General features: G+C 31.9%; 1 protein-coding gene and 1 pseudogene across 1 annotated transcript; one reads left to right on the top strand and one right to left on the bottom strand.

The window, feature by feature from the left end:
• Positions 1 to 256: 256 nt before the first annotated feature.
• LOC106454026 (serine/threonine-protein kinase STY13) lies at positions 257 to 3125 on the bottom strand. The gene is made up of 4 exons (XM_013896211.3): positions 1502 to 3125; positions 1241 to 1415; positions 1022 to 1156; positions 257 to 665 (listed from the first exon to the last, which is right to left on the bottom strand). Exons 1-4 carry the CDS (start codon positions 2131 to 2133, stop codon positions 459 to 461), a joined length of 1149 nt encoding a protein of 382 aa, XP_013751665.1. The 5' UTR covers positions 2134 to 3125; the 3' UTR covers positions 257 to 458.
• Positions 3126 to 10722: 7597 nt separating this feature from the next.
• On the top strand, positions 10723 to 12130 carry LOC106365227 (annotated as a pseudogene).
• Positions 12131 to 12624: the final 494 nt, after the last annotated feature.

The raw sequence follows: 12624 nt of genomic DNA, 5'->3' as shown, positions 1-12624 counted from the left end.
TTTACTCATCGTATCGAGCGTGACAAGCGATGATGATGATGACTTTCCCTTCATCTCGCCGAGCACTCTCCACATAAGTTTCTGCACTTCCCCAAGACGTCAACCATTGCGTTGTAGCTCTGAGGTGAATGCTTATAACGTGGTTGAGACGTCGCCCAGTTGTGGGTCTGGACCCAACCTGCCAACGAAGGGATAACGAAGTCTTCCTCCTCGTCGGAGATAGGATTTGAGGGACACAAAAGTTATCAACGTCTTATGAAAAAATGTTATTTGATATTTCCATTTGTATATTGAAAGCAAACGCCACTATTAGTATTCACAATGACAGAAAGTATATATTATTTTTGATAACGAAAACCCTTTTTTTTTAAATCCTGACAAATCAAAGAAGAAGAAAACAGAGCACTGCTCCAAAATTCAATGTGAAAAGTAAAGAAGAGAGGGGTGAAACGGTAAATTTAGGGACCACGACCGGAGACAAAACAGAAACAGCCAGGTCTCTGATCTTCGGGGATCATTCCGCCGCCTTTGGAAGTATCGACACCTTCAAGCATCTTCACGACTTCCTCCATCTCCGGTCGTTTCTCCGGATTCGCTTCCCAGCATTTCTTCATGATGCTTGATAATGATGTTGGGCAACATCTCGGTATGTCCGGTCTCAGATTCTGTTTCAAAAACCAAATCATCTTAGACTAAAAACCCGAACCAAACCAAATTAATTTTATAATTTTGAAATCCAAAAAACCGAATAAAGATTTTAGCGTAGGTTAACCAAACACACACACACTAAACCGAATAAATAAAACCAGAATTTTTGTATTATATTAGAAACATGTATATTTGTATAATCTGTACGTTAACCGACTTTAATCCAACTCTAAACCGATTAAACCAAAAACCACTAAACCCCGAAACCGACTTACATATGGGTAATTAAACCGATTAAACCAAAAACCAGTAAACTCCGATAGAAAACCATAAAAATCAAACCATAACCGGATTTGTATGAAGTTTCACTAACCTGACGAACAACAGCAGAAGAAACATCAGCAAAGCTGAGATCAGGATAAGGCATATCACAACAGTAAATCTCCCACAAGCATATCCCAAAGCTGTATACATCGCATCTTCTGTTGTATGGCTTACCATCAAGAACCTAACCCCACAATCACACAATCAGATTCAAGAAAAACCCAAAAGAGAAAGAAGATGTAATGTTTCTTTCTGTTTTGTATTATACCTCTGGAGCCATGTATCCAAGAGTACCAGTCTCCCCAGTCATGTCCTTTGGATTCTGAGCTTCAACTCTAGCCACTCCAAAATCAGCTATCTTTAAATTCCTCTGATAATCCAATAGCATGTTCTCTGTTTTCACATCGCGATGAACGATTCTCTCTGAATGCAAATAACTTAGCCTGTGCATAAGAACATTCTTTAAATCAGACTCATGAAAAGAATTGAAAAAAAAAAGAGTTGTGTGTGTGTTTAAGTACATTATTACCCTCGGGAGAGATCAAGAGCGAGCTGAACAACAACTTTAAAAGCGAGTTTCCTTCTCCTGTTACGGAACAAGAACTGTTTAAGAGTTCCTCCAGGAAGATACTCCACAACCACACAACATGCTCTCTGAGGCAACGAGTTCTCATTCTCAGCTGACGATGGTATCTTCAGATTCGTTGTCCCCATCGATGCTCCAACAAACTTTGTGACATTGGGATGGTCAAGTTTGTGCCAAACCGCAACTTCTTGTCGGAATGAAGCACGTAGAGCTGAAGTCTCAGCAGCAGTCGCGTAACCATCTTCTCCCCAATCAAGCACCTTCACTGCAACGTCTTGACCATCGTAGATGCCTTTGTAGACAATACCATATGCACCACGAGCAATGACATTCCTCATCTCCAGTTTAGCCAAGTCGATCTCCCACTCTTCCTTGGGCTTTGGGTTCTTCTCGATGTTTCTTGACCAAACCCTACTCAGATGTTTCTCCAGCTGAATGTCTAGATTCTTCAGATCGATCTTGTCGGCTCGGAAAATCATGTCTTTCTTGCTGTTGTTCCCAACAGCAGCTCCTCCTCCTCTGCTTCTGAGGTTGTTTTCCGGTGTAGCTTCTGTCTCATTTGTTGGTGGTTCCATTTTTTTTTTCGTTTACTTTCTTCTAAAGTAATCTCAGACACACAGATAATGAGACACACACAGCACAACTCAAACAATCACCAAACAAGATTCTGACAGAAAATTTTCATCATTATCAAATTGTTTTTTTTATTTTAGAGAATTTCGCAAATATGTTAAACAATAGTATTGTGCAGAAAACCTGAACTAATTTATTTTTTTGAAAGAATCTGTTTAAACTATTACACCAACCTCAAGTTTCTGGACATGTTCTTCTGACATCTAGATTCTAATATATATTTGAAAAGACTTTTTTTCTCAATCGATAATAAATTCCACAAGCTGAAATTCTCTTCAATAATAGCGTTGAAAATTCAATTAGAAATGAATAAAACAACAATTCTACAAAGACAATTAGAAAAAAGTAAACCCTAAGAAACCGACTCGTCGACCACTATTATCATTGACCCAGAAGATATATATATTTTTTTAACTAAATTTTCTACAATATCATAAACCCAGAAACGTCACCAAAATTTCAGCGATCAAACGTTATCAATCATCCACTAGACCATGCAAAGAAGAAAAAAAAACATCGACGAGATCGCTAGAAGAAGAGATTTCTTTCTTCCTCCAAAGAAAACAACCTCAGAGAGATCAAAACAGAGGATTGTTTTGAAGGAAAAGAGATCTGAGGAAGGAGAAAAAAAAAGGAAAAAGAATCTATGAAACGATGAAGGAGAGGCGGAGCGTGAAAGACGGAAAGAAAGAATGGCTTTTGATTTGATGACAAAGCTGGTTTTAAGGAGACGTATGTATTTGCTATTTGTTTCTACTCAGAGAAATATATTGGCCCCATAAGGCAAAAATATTACCTTTACTTTGAAAGACAAAATACAAAGACAATTACATGTACGTGTAGAGTAGACCACTTTTGTGGAAATATATATTTATTTGTTTTTTTTTTTGAAAATTATTGATTTTTTAGTCCAGATAAGTCATGTAGTGGAAGGTAATATATATTATCATGAATGATAAGATATTTTTCTTTGTAGCTTTTTCAAATGAGAATTTCTTCTTATTTGTACGAATCTAGAAGAAAATTTTATATTAGCAGCATTTTTTTGTCCCGCCTATCTTCATTCTTTCTACTTGTAAATGATTTCTCGTGTTCTTCGTATTGCTTTTTTGGTGGTTGGTTTCGACCATTTTTACTGTGAGAAAATACTCATTTTTTCTTTAATCTCTCTTGACATGTACCTTTTGTGGTGTTGGTATCTCAATAATCTAAAACTGTAACTAAATTGTTGATTTTTAGAATGGAATGACGTGGAATGCATTATTTCATTAATTCCAAAACAAAATTTTTCAATTGACATGAATAAAATGAAATAGTCATTCATTCCATCAATTCTACAAAAAAAAATAGATAAATACAATGAAGAGGAATGATTCCAAAACAAATTTGGTTATGAATGAATGGAATGAATTTCATTTCATTTTTTATTGCATTTCATTCTTATCATTCCATTTATTTCAATTCTATCGATTCTTTATTGTTACCAATAAAAATATTCATATATCAGGCTAAAAATATATAAGTCACATAAAAACCCGTTAATATTATATATTTATTAAAATTGTAAAAATACAAAATTTATCCGTAATGATATTATGTTGAATTATTTAGTAAATGTAGGATTTTACCCCGCCAAATACTATGTTTTCTTGGATATAATGAGAATTATGGTGAGAATGGAATTAGTAGTATTAATATTAATTTTGAGGTTGTTGGTAATATTGAAGAATCGACTTGCATAATAAAAAGTAGTTATCATCATAAAAAAGAGAGGGCAGATCATGACATAGTTTACGACATGGCTACAAATGTATTTTTAGAAGCTAATGAAGTTGGTAATGTTGAAGAACCTAGTTTGGATGCCAAATTTTTTTATGAAAAGTTTGATGTTGTGAATCGGTCTATCTATGTCGGTTGTTGAGAAATTCTTTCTAGATTTTCTTTAGCAACTAGGATGATGAATATTAAAATTGATCATAATTTACCTAAAATTTGCATGGATGCACGAATTGAGTTGTTTAAAGAGTATTTGAAACAGAGCAATTTGTGTGATGTTTTTACTATAAGATTTAATAGTTGGTTTATACTCTCGGGTTACTTTTGGAAATGATAAATGTGTACATCAAAAATTGTCAAGATGATATCATGATGGACAATACATTTATCTCATACATATTGTCTTAGAAGTCATATGCTTTTTAATTGAAGTACAATAGAAATACATGTTGTTTTGATTGTTATCGTCGATTTCCTCCCCTTAACCACTTACCAAAGAAAAAAAACATTGTTTAGGTACAAAGTAATTGGAAGAGACACTCTTCATGCATATTTAAGTGGAGGAAAATTTGAAAAGATAATTGATTGCTATGATGCTTAAAAAGTTCGTCGTGAGGGTAATCAGCATATTTCTGAAAATATGCTTACTGGTTTGGGGATCATCACAACTAACACAATAAGAATATGTTTTGGGAACTTCAATGCTGAAAAATCTTCTTTTGCGATACAATTTGGATATGATGCATATAAAAAATAATATTTTTGATAACTTCATGCATACAAATTGAATGTCCAAAGAAAGACAAATGATAGCAAAAAGTTAAGGTTAGACTTACCTGCTATTTGTTCAAAGTGTGAGATACATGTCAAAAACAACGAAAAAAATCTAGTTCATATTTTTAAATAGTCATCAGAAGCAAAGGTAGTGTTGTTCAACTAAGTGGCATCTGAAGCGAAGTTTCATGATAGTATGTTTCAAATCTCTCAAGATTTGTTGAATTATGTCCAAAAAATTTACGAATAAAGAGTGATGATTTTCATGTTTTTATGCAACAACAACTTTCATTTACATTTACAGAGCTGCTTCCAACAAATATCCATGAAACAATTGCAGGTAGATAATTTTATATTGTAATGTGATATCACTATTTACTTATTATCTTAACTTACTAACAACTAATCTGTTTAATTTTTCTATACAAGACATTAGTGTGTTTTTCAAAGATTTTACTACATGAATATATGTACAAACCAAAAATATCATACAACAAATTATGTAACAATTCGTAACAATATTCAATATTCTGATTATATTATGTAACAATACTCATAACAATATTTCTCAGGTTTTTTAACGTCATGGGACATCTCCCGATCCATCACCACCCACAAGGCATTACTATGTAGACATTTTCAATTTTGATAAATGTATCTATTTGGGCGCTTCATAAACATTTGAAAAGAAAAACAAAAATCTTGCAGAGGTGAAAGACTCAATCATGCTGAAAGTTTAAAAGAGGAAATATCTCATTTTATATCATACTACATTAGACCAAAGACATGTACACAAAAAATAGCTCCTTGAAAATATGATGATGGTGCTATCACGAAACCATATGCATTTGAAGGTTTTCCAAACCTCTTCTCTCAAATTAGATGTTTAAGTGAGAACTTAACATTTTTTTTGGTGGCCGAGTCCCCAAAATTGTCACAGCGCCCACACATTTATTCTATTAATTGTGAGAAAATGCGTTAATTTGAAATGTAAAATATTTATTTGTTAAAAAATTTCACGTAACATTGCATACAGTAAACTAATGTTATTATGCAGCTCATTTGTTATCAAAGTTGAAAAAGATATTGAATGAATATCCACTGTTTAGCTCAACAAACAAAAAGATCAACACATTATTAAGTGGTTAAATACCCATGTAATTTTGGTAAAATTTTGACCTCATAGCAAATTTTACCAAAAAAATGTAATAATAATGTAAATCCAAGAATTTTTTATAATTTGAAGGTTGATTAGGACAATCTATTTTATCCTCTATGGTTTCATGAATTGGTTCAAGATCCGATTGCAAAGATCAACAAGAGGTTTTAATTTTCATGCTTACAAGTATAAGAGACGTTGGGTAACAATTGGCTACAAAATATGTGAGAAAAGTGAAATAGATTTCTATGAGATCTTGCAAGTGATTATCGAAGTAGAATTTTTTGGATTAGTGAGGATGAAATGAGTTAATCTTTAAATGTGATTGGTTCAAACCCGTCGTCTATAGAGGTGTTCGGTATAACAAATTTGTATTTGTTGATGTCAATGATACATGAAAGTACAAAATTTTCGAACCTTTATTAGCATCTCAAACATACCAAGTTAACTTTATCCATTACTTTTGATCAAAGCTTCTGGAATAGTTTGGTTATTTTCTATTAAAGTTACATCTAGGGGTTGAATAATCGGTTGAGAAGAACCAAATTGTAATAAGATTCATGTATAAATGAAGTCGGGGTATCTGAACAACCTACCGATGACGCCTTTATATGACCTGCATAACCATGAATATGATGATCATTATGATGTTATAACGGATGACGCAAATGAAGAGAAATTTAATTAGTATAATGATTTGCGTAATGATAACGCGAATAATGAATCCATAGTTGACGAGTTCACTTTGGCGGTAGTCGTCTTCGATTTTATCTCTCTTTTGGTTCCGATTAAGATTTTCATCATCCTCTGATTTTTCAGCATGTTTCTGAAAAAAACGAAAGAATTAATATATATATATATATATATATATATAAACATTTTTACAGAAACAAATATATATTAACTATCACTCTTGTGAAATATTCATTAAACGGATCTTCCTTAAATGTTTGAACCCAACTTTTTAATTAAATTTTGAATAATTTTATGAGCAGATCGTTTCCAGTAGAGTAAAACATATAAATAACAGAATTTACAAGTCATACAACATTGAACATCATTTATATTCAATTTATATATTTTATATCTTTTTAACACATTCAGATTTTAACAGTACGTAAATTCCAACAAAAATATACAATTTTCATTTAATATTCTAATGTAAAAAGAATATTTTAACAGTTGTGTGGTAAAAAAAACTAATTCGAAACTACTAAAGTCTATTTATTGTTTTTTTTCTGAGTAATGTCTAAATTTGGCATTAAACAATTACAGTCACAAAATAAAAATGGCTATTGATGCAATTAAAAACAAATTGTTTCTTTGTAATTGATATATTTTTGCTTTTCTATGTAGATAAATCAATAAGAAAAACTAATATTTTAGAAAAATTTAGTAATCAACTCAATTTTAATTTCCATTTGTGGTTCTAATCCGACAGAAATGAAATTGACATATAAGCATGATTTACAAGTAATAAAAAAATGGAATTCGGAGTTGCTAATTCAACTGGTAAATCTTTCTTTTCTAAAGGTAGATATATTATGTTTGAGTCTCGGAAGCTACGGGGAGGAGATTAAACAACCGGCTCTTGTTCATGGCCGAAAAAAATTATAGGTTTGTGCGGAGAACTTCTTGAATTCAAAAATAAAATAAAACAAAACAAAAAAATTTGGATCTTCTCTTCTAATTATGCATGGTTTGCAAAAAAAAAATATACATGTGAAAAGATTGATAGACATACTTAATTCATGTTAGAGTTAACTAGTTACACTAGATAATCTGTATCGATGAATTTTCGCGGTACCTAACCGAGATGTTTGAGGATTCTTAAATTCAGAACAGAACACACGTGTTCGAGCATCTCCAATGTATTACCCTATTTTTTACTCCAAAATGGTGCAACACCAAAATGGAGTAAGATTTTACTCCAATGTATTACTCCATTTTCTACTCAAAAAATAATATTTCTTAAATGATTTCATTTTTATTTTATTAATAATTGCAAATAAAATCTTATACTTATAAAAATTTACCAATTAACCCCAACTATTTTATATTTACGATAAATAATTAAAATATAAATTATTTGAATCAAATATTTATTATTAAAAAGTACAAGAAATCATTAAAAAAGACAACATATATGTGGGTTTAACAATGAGCATTAGAATAGTTTTTCCATAAATGATCAACTAATGCATTTTGTAATGAAAAATGAGCTTCTTTATCTTTGATATTTCTAAATCAAGCAAGAAAATTTTGAAATCGGACATTTTCATCTTCTGCAATTTTGATACCCGGAGGTGGAGCTTCTCTTCCAAATTCAATTGGTGCATCGAGTTCACGCTCATCCATACAAGATCCAAATGTTCATGCGTATATTCAAGCTCAACAAATACAAATAATATCAAAGTGAAATGTTGAATCACAAGATCAACAAGCTCTTTCTCAGACTTCTCTGTTTGGGCAATATTTCACCGACCTTAGCGGATCCGGAATGGATTTTCCAGATTATTAAATTACTTATTTTATGTTTTTTTTTATTTTTATTTAATTATTTAGGTTTTCTGTTATTTTATGCATTTATTTAAAATTATTAAATAATCCTTTGTGGAATATACTATTTTTATGTTATTGTATCATTTTAAATATTATTTAAGTAAGAAATAAAAACATTAAAGATTCAAAAGACCATTTTATAAATAAAAAAAGTTCAACTCCAAAATGGAGTAATGGGTAAGAGCATCTCCAATGTATAACTCCATTTTTTTCTCCAAAATGGAGTAAAAGTGAAAATGGAGTAAAATTGCTCCAACCCTACTCCATTTTCCACTCCATAATGGAGTGATGAACAACCAAAAAAAAGATTACTCCATTTATAGAGTAAATTTCATTATGAAGTGAGATATGGAGTAGTAGGAGCATCTCCAACCCTACTCCATTTTCAACTCCAAACATCATTATGGAGTAAAATCTTCTCCAACCCCACTCCATTTTGGAGTTGAAAATGGAGTAATGGCTAGGGTTACTCCATTTATGGAGTAATCTTACCTATTACTCCATTTTGGAGTTGAACTTTTTTTATTTATAAAATGGTCCTTTGAATCTTTAATGTTTCTATTTTTTACTTAAATAATATTTAAAATGATACAATAACATGAAAATAGTATATTCCACAAAAGATTATTTAATAATTTTAAATAAATGCATAAAATAACAGAAAACATAAATAATTAAAATAAAAATAAAAATAACATAAAATAAGTAATTTAATAATCTGGAAAATCCGTTCCGGATCCGCTAAGGTCGGTGAAATATTGCCCAAACGGAGAAGTCTGAGAAAGAGCTTGTTGATCTTGTGATTCAGCATTTCGCTTTGATATTATTTGTATTTGTTGAGCTTGAATATACGCACGAACATTTGGATCTTGTATGGAACTCAAATCACAAAGCAAAACTTTGTTTTCTTCTTTGACTGCAAGATTTTGCTTTTGAGTCTCCATATGGTAAATCCTCTCTGCACTTGTCTTCTTTAATTGTTCCAAGAGTTGTTTATTTCCTTCTTCTAAAGTTTTTATAACAGTTGACGATTGATCATCAAGCTTCCTTTTCATTTTTGACTTTTTCACTCCACTTGGACGTTGAGAGGAAGATCCACTCATAATTTCATCGTCATCGTCTAAGTTTGGAGAAAACGAAGATAAACCTGGAGATACTTGTGTTGGAGAATTAATGACATGATCATTAGGAGAGGTGGCACCATCCATAAATTTTTCAAAGTTTTTAATCATATTCCAAACATGATCAAATTTCCAACCCGTTTTGAATTGTGGATCTTCACTTAACATTATCTTTGCTTGATTAAACTGCATATCATTAAGAACAAAAATCAATAATTTAAAAATCATTAACAAAATTATAAATGATATAGTAATACTTACAATATCATTATTCGAAGCACCACTAGGACGTCGATTTTCGCATTGTCTGATGCATGCATGCAATTTTTTTGTTGCTTTCTCAATAGTTTGAATTCGAGATTGCACAGATCTTTTTGTACGCTCACACCAAGTTGTCTTCCTTCCATTTTCGTAACCTTTCATCACACGGGACCAAAACACATCAGATGACTGGTATGCACCTTTAATTGGATCTTGAGAAATTTCCATACAAACTTCACATAAAAGTTTATCTTCTTCTTGAGAATATCCAGAAGATCGAATAGACATTTTATTAGTAGTGTATATATTTTAAAATATTGTATATGGTGCAAGAAGCCACCAATATTTATAGATGAAAAAGATCTCTAAGCCATGCTAACGTAAATAAATTTTGCCAGTTTCCAAAATGTGATTTATTTGTGGTCAAAATATCTTTTTCTATGTTATGCAATCGTGACAAATTTTTGTTAGTTTTCAAAATGTGATTTATATGTTATGCAAACGTCAAACTTTCTTTTTCTATGCCATGCAAAGGTAAAACTTTCTTTTTCTGTGCCATGCACAAGTTTACAAATTCGTGAATAAATTTTGTTGGTTTTTCAAAATATGGTTTCTTTAACATGCAAAGGTCAAAAGATTTATTCAAAGTCAGTCGGTCAAAAATGTCATACAAAACATGGTTTCCATGCCATGCAAAGTAAGTCAAAATATATTAATCACTAAAACATGGTTTCTATGCCATGCAAAATCAACCAAAATTAAATAAATAAATTTAAAACATCTTTAACGATGTAACGAAAACTCTATAAATACCAACACAAATAATACTAGTAAGCACCAACAATTCATACGGTTTTCTCTAAATATTCTTTCTCAAAATGAATCTTAATTTTAAAAATATAGCAAATCTTCTTGGTTCGTCGTCCTCTTCCGATGATGATGAAAGTATGGAGATCATTAATAGCATCGACGACGAAGAAGAAGCCATATGTCTTGCTATATCAAACAACAATTCAGCCATTCAGTTTCTTCTCAACCAACAAGACAATTCGGTTACTCACGGTGGTTCAGTCCCGGGGCGTTCTTTCATTTACCGTGATCGAGAAAGCGCACACTTTCGACTATTTAGTGATTATTTTTCGGAGACTCCAACCTACAACGACGATATGTTTCGCAGGAGATATCGTATGTCACGATCTTTATTCCTTCGTATTGTTGATGCTGTTGAAAGTTATGACAACTATTTCATACAACGGAGAGATACAATGGGTAGACTTGGATTATCTTCTCTTCAAAAAGTAACGGCAGTGTTCCGGATGCTAGCTTATGGTCTTCCTGCTGATGCCACAGACGAATACGTCAAGATAGGCGAATCAACGGCAATTGAAAGTATGAAAAGATTTTGTCGAGCCATCGTCAATATATTTTCGGAAAAAATACCTACGGTCACCAACGTCTAGTGATATTGCCAGACTTCTTTATATTGGTGAAAAACGAGGATTTCCTGGAATGCTTGGCAGTTTAGATTGCATGCACTGGAAGTGGAAGAATTGTCCTACCGGTTGGGCGGGACAATATGCGGGTCGTAGTGGATCACCAACTATAATTCTTGAAGCTGTCGCAGATTATGATCTTTGGATATGGCATGCATATTTCGGAATGCCAGGCACTAATAACGATATCAACGTGTTGGACTCTTCTCATCTTTTTTCCAATCTTGCTCAAGGTATTGCTCCTCCTGCTCATTATTTTATTCAAGACAAAGAATATTATATGGGTTACTATTTAGCGGATGGTATTTATCCAAAATGGTCGACCATAGTACAAACTATTCAAGAGCCAGGGAGTCCTAAAAATAAATATTTTGCAACGCAACAAGAAGCATGCAGGAAAGATGTTGAACGTGCATTTGGAGTTCTACAGTCGCGCTTTGCTATTGTCAAAGGACCTGTTCGTTTTTGGAAAAAAAATGTGTTACATGACATTATGACTACATGTATAATTTTACATAACATGATAATTGAAGATGAGCGTGAACTTGATGCACCAATTGAACTTGGAAGAGAAGCTCCACCTCCAGATATCGAAATTGCAGAAGATGAAAATGTCCGATTTCAAAATTTTCTTGCTCGATTTAGGAATATCAAAAATAAAGAAGCTCATTTTTCATTACGAAATGCATTAGTTGATCATTTGTGGGAAAAATATTCTAATGCTCATTGTTGAACCTATATATATGTTGTCTTTTTTAATGATTTCTTGTACTTTTTAATAATAAATATTTAATTCAAATAATTTATATTTTAATTATTATCGTAAACATAAAATAATTGGGGTTAATTGGTAAATTTTTATAAGTATAAGATTTTATTTGTAATTATTAATAAAATAAAAATGAAATTATTTAAGAAATATTATTTTTGGAGTAGAAAATGGAGTAATACATTGGAGTAAAACCTTACTCCATTTTGGTGTTGCACCATTTTGGAGTAAAAAATGGAGTAATACATTGGAGATGCTCTAAGATTACTCCATAAATGGAGTAACCCTAGCCATTACTCTATTTTGGAGTTGAAAATGGAGTGGGGATGAAGAAGATTTTACTCCATAATGATGTTTGAAGTTGAAAATGGAGTAGAGTTGGAGATGCCCTTATAAAAGTAAATTCCGTAATACCGTGCTACTAATATTTTTTGGACGAAACGAGAATTATTTTCATTTTCCCTGCCGTCATTGATTTGTTTTAGATGCATTTTCTGATTAATACATGTGTTATACTA

Source organism: Brassica napus, chromosome A1 (assembly GCF_020379485.1).
Source record: "Brassica napus cultivar Da-Ae chromosome A1, Da-Ae, whole genome shotgun sequence".
Lineage (NCBI taxonomy): Eukaryota > Viridiplantae > Streptophyta > Magnoliopsida > Brassicales > Brassicaceae > Brassica > Brassica napus.
This window is presented reverse-complemented; position numbering and strand designations above follow the sequence as displayed.